The 13,357-nt window shown below is 44.1% G+C and overlaps 1 protein-coding gene across 1 annotated transcript in view; it reads right to left on the bottom strand.

The window, feature by feature from the left end:
- Positions 1–9,764: 9,764 nt before the first annotated feature.
- Positions 9,765–13,357, bottom strand: part of DOCK1 (dedicator of cytokinesis 1) — a 311,635-nt gene continuing 308,042 nt past the window's right edge. The window contains exon 52 of the mRNA XM_086466312.1: positions 9,765–10,026. Coding sequence (XP_086322438.1) covers positions 9,931–10,026 — 96 coding nt within the window. The 3' untranslated portion in view covers positions 9,765–9,930. The remainder of the gene's footprint in view (positions 10,027–13,357) is intronic.

Raw genomic sequence — 13,357 nt, forward strand, 5'->3', positions numbered from 1 at the left:
GCTGCCCAACTACACCAACTTTTTTGCCAGGAAAAAAAAAAATTCCCTACAGCCCCACGTCTCCGCTGGGCGAGTCTCCATGGCTTCTGGGCCAGGCCGAAGCTGCGGGGTGCCACTCCCAAACCCAACGAAGGCTTCAGCGTGGGGACACGCGGTGTGCTCAGCCCTTCCTTCGGGGCAAGAGGGGCCCGTGGGGATGATGTACGGCACGGCACGGCAGCCAGCAAGAGCAGAGCCAGGCATCGACAAGTCATCCCTTGGAAACCCAAATGTCCTCACGCTCCTACCCATAGGATAAGGGGGGGGGGGGTGTGTGTGAAACGGCGCCGAAATTGCACACCATCATGTTTATGAAACACACTTTCCAGTTGTTCCCTTTTGAAACAACCTTCCCTTCTTAAATAACAGAAATCAAGGAGGGAAAGGAAGGAGAAAGAGAAGGGGAAAAAAAAAAAAAAAGAACATCTTAAATGGGAACGTCAGTATTTTAAAAAAAAGAGGAAGCCAGGCTCTCGCTCCCACACGGGGCTTTGCGGTCACTGGTCACTTCCAATTAGCTCGTACCACCGGCTAATGCTTGCTGTCAGCCAGAAACAAGGAGTACTGCAGAAAAATAAGTTCCACGCAGAGACTTGGAGGGTTTTTTTGATGGTACTACAATGGCCTGCAGGAAAGGAAAGCATCCCTGCTGAACTGGGCTAACTCCGCGTTAGATAACGCTGCCGGAGCTTGGCACGGCTCTGGTCCCAGCAGAAGCGGTCCCCTGCGGTCACCTCGCACGCCGTGCGGGCTGTAAATAAAACCTCATCCTCCCCGTGCCCCCCACTTCCAAACCTGTGCCTGGGGGACACACAGGCACCGCTCAGCCCCCAGCCCAGAGAGAGCCAAAGCACCCAGAAGGATACTTCCACAGCAACCTCCATTAAGGAACTGGCTTTGTTTACTGAATAAAACAAGACAGAAAACAAAGTGAGCCACTGCTTTATTTTGGCAAGCTTTTTCCGTCCCCGAGGCCAGGGACTTTCAGCTCCCCAGTGCTCACGGCTACCGTGGGTTTGACTTTTCCACACACAATTATTGTTTTGCTTCCAGTTACTTCAATAAGTCTCTTGCAGCCAAGTTCAAAGCAGCTTGGTTCTCCATTATGCCCAAAATATTATTTGTTATTTTTTAGAACAAAGCACTTTCTCATATAAGATGGTTTCCAACAAAGGCAATTTGCAGTTAAATCAAAGCCTTATCACTAACAGGAAACAAAGCATCAAGAATCGGGACTGATCACCACCAGGAACTGCCTCATCATCACTCAACGTTGACTTTTAAAACCAAACCAAACTTTATTATTGTTTACACCTATTTGTAACTTCAGCATTGGATTACTTTCTTGGACAAACAGTCCTTTATTTTAAATAAAATCAAAATTCAGTTCACTTTGCATGGCCCACTGATACGAACAGTAATTTTGTCTGAATAACTCTTGGATGAAAATTAGTTATTGAGGCAAACTGGATCTGTGCTGAATGATCATTTATTTAAAGAAATAATTTTATAATACTATAGTATTATAGTGTACAGGAGGAACAAACTAAGCTTTTATGGCAAGACTTCTCCTCCTTAATGCTACCAACACTTTAGAAAAGCAATCTCACCCCCTTCAGCAGGAGTATTACATCTGTACCAGGAAAAATAACAATGCAACAGCGAAATGAGGCGTGCAAGCGCTACGGGCATAAACTCACTATCAGCCTTGCAGGTTTGTCATCCTGAGGATGCTAAACGGCTACCTTGGCATTGATCAAACATCAGGGAAAGGATGCCAGGCTTTGCCTGCAGCGATACCTGCGAAGGGTGACTCCAGCAGATTTGGCAGAGACGAGCTGCAACTTAGGAGAGGATTCAGCCCCTGGTGTCTCCTTTTGGTTTCTAAAGAACAGAGGTGCAAATGTTGAGAGAGCAACGCTGCGCTGGCCATCCAACAACACTGAACTTCGGGCTTCCCGGGTCTTCAAGCGACCTGGCCTGCCTCAAGGCATGACATCTGCCGCTGACCTTACGCAAACACCACCTCCCCAGAAAAAACTCACGCTGGAGTAAAGAAATTAATTTTCCCAAAGCCCCATTTCCGCCACCATGTCGAGAGCCCCACGGAGCAGCTGTGACAAGAGCGAACACCGATTTGTCCCCCGGTGCTTCTGCTGATGCACACAGAGCGCCTGTTCAGACACTGCAGGCGACGTGGAAGGGTGGTCCAGCGCAAAAGCATGGCGCCCCCTTCCACAGACCTCTGCTCACCTCCATACGGACCATGAGGTCAGTAATTAAAGACAGAAACTGACCTATTTAAAAAAAAAAATAAATCTAGGATTTTTTTTCTATTATTTCCCTCTGAGGCGCAAGTTAGCAATAACGTGCTGCACAGAAGAACAAAGACAACAAATATATTCTCCAACTGTACCCGCTAATGAACTCACAGAAGGAAGTTTATAACCAACAGACTGAGATATTATTGACAGATCTCAACATGATTTTGAAAATATCTCAGGACAGGCCTCCTGTAAGACTAGTAGGTAGTAGATAAACTACCTCATCTTTTGAAAGAGGGCATTTTTCTTTTGAAATTTTTTAATTTATGGTTGACTTATTTGGTTTGAGCATGTGTGATCAAAACGGAGGAAAATACATATTATTTTCAGGGAAGCAGTAATTACAGTTTCAGTGAACTTCCTGCACTCTGCAATGACTTCTTCTCTTGCTACAAGAACACACTTCCCAAACCAACGTTCATAATGTTAAATTAAATGTTAATAAGCATTTTAAAGTGCATAATTTATGCTAGTCTAAGAATGTTTTGCCTAGACCGAAGCCGGTGGGGCTGCTTTACCTCTCAAATTGTTACACTTCTACGTTAGTCGCCTGCAATTCAACACAGTACGTGTGGCAAACTGCTCTAAAATGGTGCCTGGGTACCCATTCATTTCTACAGCCTGCTTAATATTCTGCTAAATATATTATTTTTTTCTAGTAAAGATATTTTTCATAGTTCATTTTCTGGGTTCTCCACTGTCGGTGCAGTGATCCGTCATTCCTATGAGCAGTGACAGAGAAAGAAAACTCAATATAAATTGGGATTACAGTGCTGGGGAAATGTAGGCGCAGCCATAGGAAAATAAGGCTGGGGAATAAATATAAAACTTGGAAGAACAGCCAACAACAGGAGCACGCGCCCCAAAAATGCCTTATCTATAGGAAAACAGCTTCACATTTGGTTTTGTCCACGCTTTCTCTTCGTGAAGGACTCCCTCAAATGTTGACGCCGCCGTATATTCCCCTCTGATGCAAACTGGCAGGAGGCCACAGCTTTCAATAACAGCAGAACCAGCATCTTTTCAAGCATCTGTTAAGCAACTAGACCTACTGGTCTGGAAACGGGTGAGCGGCCGACAATGCTTATTCTTGGTGATAATGAGGACAATTAGAGGCTTTGAGCTTTTTTTGCATTATGTGAGGCAAGCCACCCAAAGAACACGGGGGCAGGCAGCCAGGCACGGCTCATAGCGAGGCCACCTCTGTCGTGACAGACAAAGCCCAAGGCAGCACACATCACCTTTGGGGACCGAGGAGATATTGCCCCAAAAGCCTTTTTCAGAGGCGTTTTATAGGACTCATTTGACAAACAAGAAGATCCAAACACCATGTAGGTTTCTTGCACTTTAAGGGAGGAAAAAAATCTGAAAAAATGAAATGGGAGCATCAACCAAGGAGGCTAAATATCAGGAGAACATGTTGATATGGGCAGCTTATGGAAATCTGCCTCCAGCTCCAACTCAGAGGAAACTTAATAATAATAATAATATGAAAATGTTTGCAAATAACACAAATTAAACATAACCTGTCAGTGAAGAACGTCAAGTTTCCTCACTAAATCTGATGCTACGGCTAACGTTCCTCTGTTTAGTTCCCCAGCTCTGCATGAGTTTGGGCTGGAAACACGGAAGTTCAACCGCATCAGAGCCAAACTGTGCAATGAAAAGCCAAGTGAATGGCCAAAACAATATGAATTCAACTCAAAACAGCAGCCTTAAAACACAAGTTTGGGATGGCAGACAGGGAGCGTGGGTAGCAATGAATCTGAGATGGTCAACTTAGATTCTGAAAACCATACATCAACGTGTTGTTGTAACAAGACAGCATTAGGGAATGGAAACCACTTGGCTAAATTCAACACGAGACTGAATGGAGTCACCGTCCCAACCCAGTCTCACACTGGGTCAGTACGTGTCCTCAACCCACCGGTCCAGAGCCAGCTCCGTTAGTTGTGAAATGAGTTATTTAATTCAGCAACATCTCATCAAAGTGCTAGAATACAATGCCACACACACTGGAAATTAAAAAATTAAGTCTGTCATTTGATAGAGGAACCTAATATACAGTAATTACTCATGTCTGCAGAACACATATGACAAAATCGAGAGAAATTGAAAACCCTATAAATAGCCTCACTGCAGAACAGCTGGTTAGATCCTATACAATAACCAAGTATTTAGACCAATCTACACGTTTCTGCATCACCAAGAAGACGGCAATTGCAAGCCTGAAATTCAGTTTAGATCCATGAAAAGTACAAAGGGAGAATGAGAGGAAATTGAAATGTCAGAGCAGCTGGACCTCACACTTCCCATTACTGCGTTAACACCAAAAGCTGAGGATAAAGGAAAACCCTGAATTTCAGCATTCGTCTTCACTCAAACGCTTGGTCTTTTTTCCACGGGCATATTCTAGACGCGCTACAATTTACTGCTTCGTCGCAAGGCAAGGTGCAGATGCACACTGAAAAATGCCTCATTCTATTTGTGCAGAGGGATGCAGGCAGCCCCAGTCCGGCCCCTGGCCCCACAGCAGCATGGTGCCGCGTGGGCACGAAGCTTGGCCACCTCCACCACCCATCCTCCTGGGACACCCGCTCCAGCTCGGGGCTCTCCCCGAGCTCTAGTCCCTGTGTGCAGTGAATTTAAATACCTTGAGCAAAGCGCAGGCCGTTTATCAGCGTGGCATCTCGAAAGATGCATTAACAGCAAGCAAACAACCAGAAAGGCATTCTACATTTACTTAAAAACCAACCCAACCCAACCCACATTTATTTATTGCAAGCGAACGCAAAGAACTTAAGAGACTTGTGATGGGGAGATGTTGAACGAGGCACGGCGCGTGTTTCCACTAACGGCTGAGAGGCAGCGGCAACGGAAAGGGCAACCCGCTTCCCGGCAGAGCGCGCTGCCGACAGTTACAGACCGCGAACAGCACCATCTCTGTGACACACGGCAGATGCACACATAACCTAAGAGGTCCAGGGAAAAACATTTCTGCCTTACCTTCCTCTGCCTTGGGGACAACCTTACCTTCCTCCACCTTGGGGACAAAATGCTTTGACTTTAGAATTGCAGAATCGTTTAGGTTGGAAATGACCTTTAAGATCGGAGTCCAACCATTAACCCAGCACTGCCAAGTCCACCACTGAACCCTGTCCCCAAGCACCATATCTACACATCTCTTGAATACCTCCAAGCGATGGTGACTCCACCACTGCCGTGGGCAGCCTGTTCCAGTGCTTGCCGTTTTGTTCAAAACAGCATATGAAAATATTCCAAAGCAGGACTGGATCCTCATTTTCCGATCAGAAGAAGAGGATGACTCCCGTTACCCCATGTACTGTCTAAGTCTAGTCTACATATATTTAAACATCAAACCATCTGTAACACTTGTGGGAAATTTTTCTGCTTAATTCACCTGATTGTGTCAAATACGTACACAAGAAATGACTAGTTTACCCAAAGAACCTTTACTAAAAAGAGGTAGTTGTGAACATCCATCACAGGACAACTGGCATCAACAACACTACGTCAAGCTTCTGGCAAAGAACAGTCCCCCAAAAGATCACAAGAATCGACAGGGAAGATGTCTAAGGTGACGCAACAGGGTGAACACCTCAACTAGTCAAGGAAGTGAGATTTTTTACATTAAAAAATGTGCAGTTAGATGTGTGTGCATTTATATACGTATGTACATACACTCACATAAATCTCTTACTCGTGTATCATGAATGTGTGTATATATATATATATACATGCACTGCACACTTTTTACCATTTTTCTCTGTAAAGTCACGTATCACAGACATCCATGGTAAACAAAAATACTTATGTTAAGAAAAAACTGAACTTAAAAACATTTTTACACTCAGAATTTGTGATATCATCAGAGACATTTCAGTAATCATAAATGTCAATTATGGAAACCGGCTTAAGAACTGACCTTTGCATTGAGCTTCCCATTGGAAATAAATTTGATTAAAAAACAAACAACCGCTGCCCAACAAATCTTTCGTGGTTTTCCATGAGACTGATGGGAATTGATGTGTGCACCTGTAAAAACTGCCCTCACTCCCAAGGTAAGACTCAGAGAAATGGTATTCAAGGCTTCTCCTTTTTATATTGGCATTTTAACTTCTCTTTCAGTAAATAAATTCAAGCTAACTTTCAAGAAGCAAAAATTACTGGCCACTGGAAATCTGTCTTCTCATACTACCTAGAAATTTGACATCTCTGAATTTCTGCTTTCAGGAAAATTTGCTTTGCAAAGCCTTTGTGGCGTTGCTCTCGAGTCTGAGTGAAGTGACGGAATTTGGAGGGAGCTTCATCCCTGAACAGTAGCACTTAAACGGTGCAAACCTGGCCCCTGTGGATCCTGCTAATGCCCCGGACAAGGTCTGCGAGGAAAGATGTGGAGGTGTCACCTTTCCTGGCAGCTTTCTTCTGGCATCCTCCTGTAGCAGAAGTATTGATTTGAACGAAGTCTGAATGGAGACCTTTGGGTGTGGAGGCACCAGGAGAGCCGGCAGGAGGTTAAAGCAGTGGCAGCTGGATCACGTCATCCCAACCCCACCACATCCACATGCAGCTCCTCAAGGCATCAGGGTGGGGAAGGCAAAAGACTCATTAAGGCCATTAAGGGATGATGGTGGGAAGATGAAGAGCAGAACTGGAACTGTACATCCTCACCAGGCGGGCAGACAACAGACATTGAGTACATCGAGTGCTGCCCAATGAATTCCCACGGACAGGATGGACCAGAGGGACACGAGATCACAGCCCCTGCCAACTCCCAAAGGGAACTAAGGGCACATCCAACAACCAGCACATGTTCACCAACCTCGGGATAACGCAGGAGACGGGATGTGGACTTCACAGCAGGCACCTCTTGTCCTCTACGTGACCGCAAGCAGCCCCGGACACATCACTTGGGCACACGTGCCTTGATCCTGTGAGGACATGAGCGTGACAGAGGAGGTGTAAGTGATACCACTTGGGTTAAAATTAAATAACTTTCTTTTTCTGCATTGTCTCGTATCAAGCTCTTCCACATTGGCATTCCGTAGGAAAAATAACAGCCTTTGCAGGATTGTTCACTGCTTAGGGACTGTAACTGAATTAGTTTCTGGATTTGCTGAAGTGTTTTTTTACAACACTTTGAGGAGGGTAATGATTCGTTCCGGCTGGGTTTTATACCAGTTACAGCCTAGAAGCTGTTAAGAGTGTAAAAACGGTGACAATTTGGGTCCGAAAGTGAATCTGAGAGTCTGAGTTTCAATTCCCAGTCTCAGTTTGTGTATTTGTAAAACGCACGCACAGATGAGATTTAGAGTTTGTACTGCAAGAGCAATTTGAAAGTGCAGCTCTTGTTTGAGGAGTCTTGCAGGGCCAAATTATAACACTTGCCTGAGCACAGGAATTTGCTAAGGACGTGTGAAAACAAACACATTATGAGAAATACAATTTACAAGCATCCAGTTAAAGGTGTGTGTGGAAGCCTCCTCCCATCCTTTAGAAAGTCAATGGAACAGAAAAGAGGAAAACTCACCAGCATCCCAGCGCAATCTCCCGCGTAGCAACAAGAGGAGTCTCTAAAGCAATTTTCAGTTAAATGAAAGACTTACAGAATTAAAGTTGTAATACATTATTGATTGTCTACGGAAAGAATATCTGATCGACTGTAGCTAAGAATCCTCCCCAGCTTGTTCCTCTTGAATGGAGATTACACTAGTAACAAAACAAACAGGGAATTGTAGGAAAACATCTAACAGTGAATTCTGAGACACGCTGGTAGCTGATGTTATCTCACACTGCAAGAAAAAGCGTGTTGGTTTGATCCAAAGCAGGTTAAAGGCAAACCCATGCGAATATATAATTGACCCTTTGAGCCACTTTTTATGAGAAGGGCAATCTTTCTCCCTTTGCCACAACATTATTGTTTTACTGCTGTGTAAGTCATGCTCCTGCCTGCTGCTTGCATCAGGTAGCACCTACTTGGGGTAGAGAACGTTACCTAAACCTCAGCTGTTGTCTGAGGTGTTCAGCAGCAGGCAACTTATAACTCAAGGATAAGTAAGCTATCGTTATGATTACTGGCAGCATGCAAAGATGGATGATTCTAGTGCTGACGTGTGTTTCAGCTCAGTACTACACACATGCAGGAACAAGCGCACCCGTACGACGGAAGATGGCAGTTTTACCACGGGCTCCCTCAAAACCGTTCAGAAAAAAACAGAAGGTAAGTGTGTACGTAGCCCCCTATAGGAATTCTGCAATGAGGATCAAAAATACCAAGGAAATGTATTCATTTTCTTAGACGAGTTTTTTAAAATAACATTTTATTTTTTGAGTCAGTGGTATATTTAAAAACAATCTACTGTAAGAGTAAAAAGATTGTAGAGAGTAAAAAATGGAAGCGTGATGACAATAAAAAACACTAGTGTATAAAGTTAGTTTCCTTCCTCCCTCCCAACACCCACCCCATCATTGTCCAATATTTCTCAGAGCCTAATATCTGGGGAAAAAAAAAAAAAAAAGCAGCTTTTTTTGTTTGCTTTTTTTGTTTTTTTTTTTTAAACTTTCAGCAATTAGGAAATTAAAAATACGTAAGGCATTCTTTGCAGGTACATTAATTCATTATTACATGAAAAGCAGGCACCATAAAAATTAAAACATTCTAAAAACCATCATATATACAAACGCTGTACAGAATGATGGCACAAGGACAAAGTGATTCCGTTCAGTTCATCCTAATCCACATGAAATATTACACATTAAAGAAGAAAAAGCTCTTCCCATTCCTGTACTCAACGGCGAGGTTCAGAACGACCAGGAGTCTCCTATCTGCCTACTCTGTTTCTCTTCCTATCTGCTTGTGCCCTCGGCAGCTAAAAGGCTTCCTTGCTTTACCCACTGACCAACACCTAGAAGAACGGCCAACTGAATGAAAAGGGAAGTGACTGATCGCCCACGACTAGTTTTACCAAGCCCATCAGCAATCAGTTTAACACAGAACCATCGGAGAGAAGGCACATTTCACAGGTAAGCTGCGTCTGACTCTCAGCCCTGGGCAGAACCGTTATTTGGGGAAATCCTACGGCAGGTTCTCCGTCACACACTGAATCCAGTGTGAATATCGTCGTTGACTCCCATATACACTGAGACGACGTACACAACGCTCAGCTCCATAGCTACCTAAATGCTTTAGGTACAAAATACTCAACTCTCATTTTAATCTCCACAGCTACCTACGTGCCTGAAGTTACTCAGAAAAAGCAGGGAGCAGGTTTAGGAAGAGGGTACTGTCAGTTGATGAACGCCTCCCAGTCTCAAGCAGAAATCCTGATTTCTTTCAAGCGACGGGAGGGAATAACCCCAGAAAAGAGGGGTGATGTAGTGTTGTTTCCGACACACGGCTAGGAATGGATTTCTTACAGAGTTAGATCCATTGCACTAAAGGTTAGATACTGCACGCCTGAATGAGGTAAACATTATATACCACAAAATACTTCGGGAAGTGAATTGTTACAGCTTTATCTTTGGAAAAAAAACCCCACTCCCTTCTTCACTGGACAATCCCCGAGTCAACAGACGTTTGCTTCCGAGTTGTCTTTGGAGGCGGAGGCGGGGGAGTCTTGCTGGGGAGTGGAGGTGGCAGGTGCTGGAAGAAACCAAATTTGATAGATCATGTTAGCAATGAATGGGTTTTTGAAAGATTTGCTATTTCATATATAACTGTGAGAGGCAGCAGCTAAGTCCTCTGCCTCCTGAAAGCTTCTCCGCAGAATTTGCTACTATGAATCCTGAATGCTCTCAGCCATTAGCTTAAAATATAACTTCTACTTTTGACGATGAGAAAAATCTCTCAAGGGTTCATGATTAATTATCTCAGTATTTCAGGGAAAATCTTTTGAAAGCACTGGAGAAGTTTATAATTCCCCACTTTGTATCATGATAGGATATTGATTTCTTGGTCTGTATTGATTGCACTCAGCCTCTGTGCCCTACAGAGCTTAAAAGCCAAGTTGAAGCAACAGCTTCATTGCTTTTCCATTATTTTTGTATTTTGCACAGTTAGAACACAAATAATTAAGAAAAAAAAAAAAAAGAAACCATTTAGAGAGATAAGTAGCTTGCAATTTACTATTACACATTCAGTTATAATTAAAATATTCAAAACAGAAATCCAGACTGTTCAAATATACATATTTTAAACCGCTTCATATATGAAAAACAGAACAACAGCACCCTTGGTTAGAGTCACCGGCTAATTGGACAAATTAAAAAAGTAATTATGAAAATTAAGACTTTTTTTCCATAATGTTCAATCATATATAAGATAAAATCTGTTTCAGAAGAGCTCGAGAACGCTGCAATTTGCTCACATGCTTTGCAGTCGGGTTCTCGACAGCATTTTGGCTCCGCAGCCGTTACAGTTCTCCCGTCACTGCACTGAGGCCGCACTGCAGCGTCACAGCTCACAAATGCCGCTTTGGTGTTGTTTTTTTTTCCCCAAGATTCTTCCCCCGCTCAGCCAGCCACCACCTTTTGTTTCCCTCCAAGCATAACGATGCTTTTTCCCTTCCTCTCGGTGGTGTCTCAGTGTGCCCGTCCTGCCTTACCCGCCCAACTCCTGGCTCCATGCACCAACACTTAAAACCCAACGACGCACACAGACTCTGCCAAATTCCCTGCTACAAGAACAGCTCAAACATCTGAAATGCCTTAGTGTTACACTGCATGTACCGCTTGGACAAAATAACGGGAGATTTCTCCATCATAGCACGAAACGGGCACGCAAGCAACTGATAAACCACGTGAAAGTGCGTAAGGAACAAGACTCTTCCTTTTAAAAACTATCCAAAGCTGGTATCCAAAAAAGAAGACAGGACAGTTCAGTCTTTCCTCCGCCGTGAGGCCGAAGAAGCCCGGAGAGCCTCCTAAAACGCTCCTGCAACCTAGGGACTGGGAGTTTTCAGAGATGTGTAAGAGCAGAAGGAAAAAAAAGTACCTTTAAGGTAAGGGAACGCGCTCTTCAAAGCAGGTTTTAAGACAGCATGAAGTTATAAATCCAGAGCTTTTCCCTGGTAGTTTTACCAATCGTAGGCTCAACAGAAAGGCAAGGCTGCACACTGGCGGAGCTGGGAAGGCTGGATTTTTGCTGGAATATTTTTTCCTGCATCCCCCCCCCTTGAAAGAAATACTTCCCAATCTGTTTTACAACTGCCTTCATTCCTCCCGCCTCTCCCCCCCCAGCAAACCAAGGGGGATCACAAACTACCACGGGGTAAGCCATGCCCTGAGCTTGTCTCTCCGTTTCGCCACTGTCCGAAAGAGCAGTCCCAGAGGACGGGTGGGCGAAGGGCACCCACTCTCCATCCCCCAGCCCCTCCAGCAGCACCACCAACGCAGCGATGCGCGTGCTCTCCCCTTCCTCCTCGGCTACAAACTGCAGCTCAGAGATCAACTGGACCAAGAGCAAGGCACCGGAGCCCGGGGGCGCCCTGTCGGGAGGCTGCATTTCCCCCGCCTACCGGGAGAGCCTCCTGCTCACCGCTGAGGACAGGATTGAACTTCTTGGGCTAAATAAGTCTGGATAAAGCTTATCCTAGCTCTTCTGAAGAAACAACCAGGTTATCAAAAGGTTTGAGTCTCGGAAGGGCACTGCTGCTTGAAACGCTCACTTGGAGAAAGCCCCGCCGAGGAAGCAGCAGTCCTGTTCCAGAGCAGGCGCAAAACCGCGCGCTATTTATTCCTGACTTACAGTGGGACACGATGATCTCCGAATCAGCAAATCAAGTCCACAGGGCAATATGAAAAGCAGATAAAACGAGAATTTTATTTTACTAAATGCAAAACGGAAGGTTTGTTTGGTTTTCTTTAATTAAAATGCCACTGCTGATCTGCCTCCTAAGTACCACAGTCAGAACCATTAAACGTTTCCTCTACCTGGCCAAATACTTTTCTTACCCTGGTATGTTAAGTTGGCTCCTTCCTCCCTACTAAGGCCCCTGAATAAAATCTGGACCCTCAACGTTATTTAGCTTCACTCGATTGTGAAGATTTCCAATTCCAACTTGCAGATTTCCAAATCTTTGAGGAACTGCTTAGTTCCAGTCACGTATCCAGGCAGGACTCTGGGCAAACCGCGGGGAACGCCGGCGGTCTGCAGAACATCAGCGTACAACACGCAAGAACTCCTCACGGAGATGGCATTAATTTCCTAAGCAAACAAACCAGGTGCCCCTCTAAAATACAATGCAAAAGATAAAAATTTCCTCAGCGCTTTGCTCTCAGATGGCATCCTTAACTTCGCATTTATCACTCGAAAGAACTAACTCTGCCGATAGCATCATTTGTGAAAATCCATTTTGAATTTAAATAACAGTATATTGGCAATAATTCTCAATTCAATTAGATCAAAGGCATTTCTCAAACAAATGAGCCCTTCATATTGATCAGAGAACAATCAAATTACCCCTGAAAACCTGCTTCTGAAGAACAGATACAATGCAAATACAATGAGAATCAGCTAAATATATATGCTATAAATAACAAGCACAAAACCTACCAGAGCTTAGATTCTGCAAGCAAATTAGGCAGAAATAACAGAGATAGGTAGATAATTATTATAATTGAATTTACAATTTCCATTAGAAAGTCGGATAAATTTAGTACACGTTCATTTATATAATAAGCTACCAATGAATATATTAAGTAGGACGTGTGATGCTCGTTTGGGCCACATTATTGAGAAATTAGCACGACAAACCGTGCCAATACGGAACTGGTGCAACTCCAGCAAAATCTAGCCGTCACTCCCAGGGCTGACACGTGCTCCCTTTTACTCCAGCACAGGAAGAACTTCGAGCACGCTGTCTCTGTCCCTTTAACACCATACTCAGAAAATCGTTATCAAGTTCATTTTTTGCTACGCTTCCCCTTAGAAACTTTGAAATACAAAAGAGTCTCCCTCGATTTTACATTTAATT

This window comes from Leptosomus discolor, chromosome 6 (assembly GCF_034619465.1).
Source record: "Leptosomus discolor isolate bLepDis1 chromosome 6, bLepDis1.hap2, whole genome shotgun sequence".
Classification (NCBI taxonomy): Eukaryota; Metazoa; Chordata; class Aves; order Leptosomiformes; family Leptosomidae; genus Leptosomus; species Leptosomus discolor.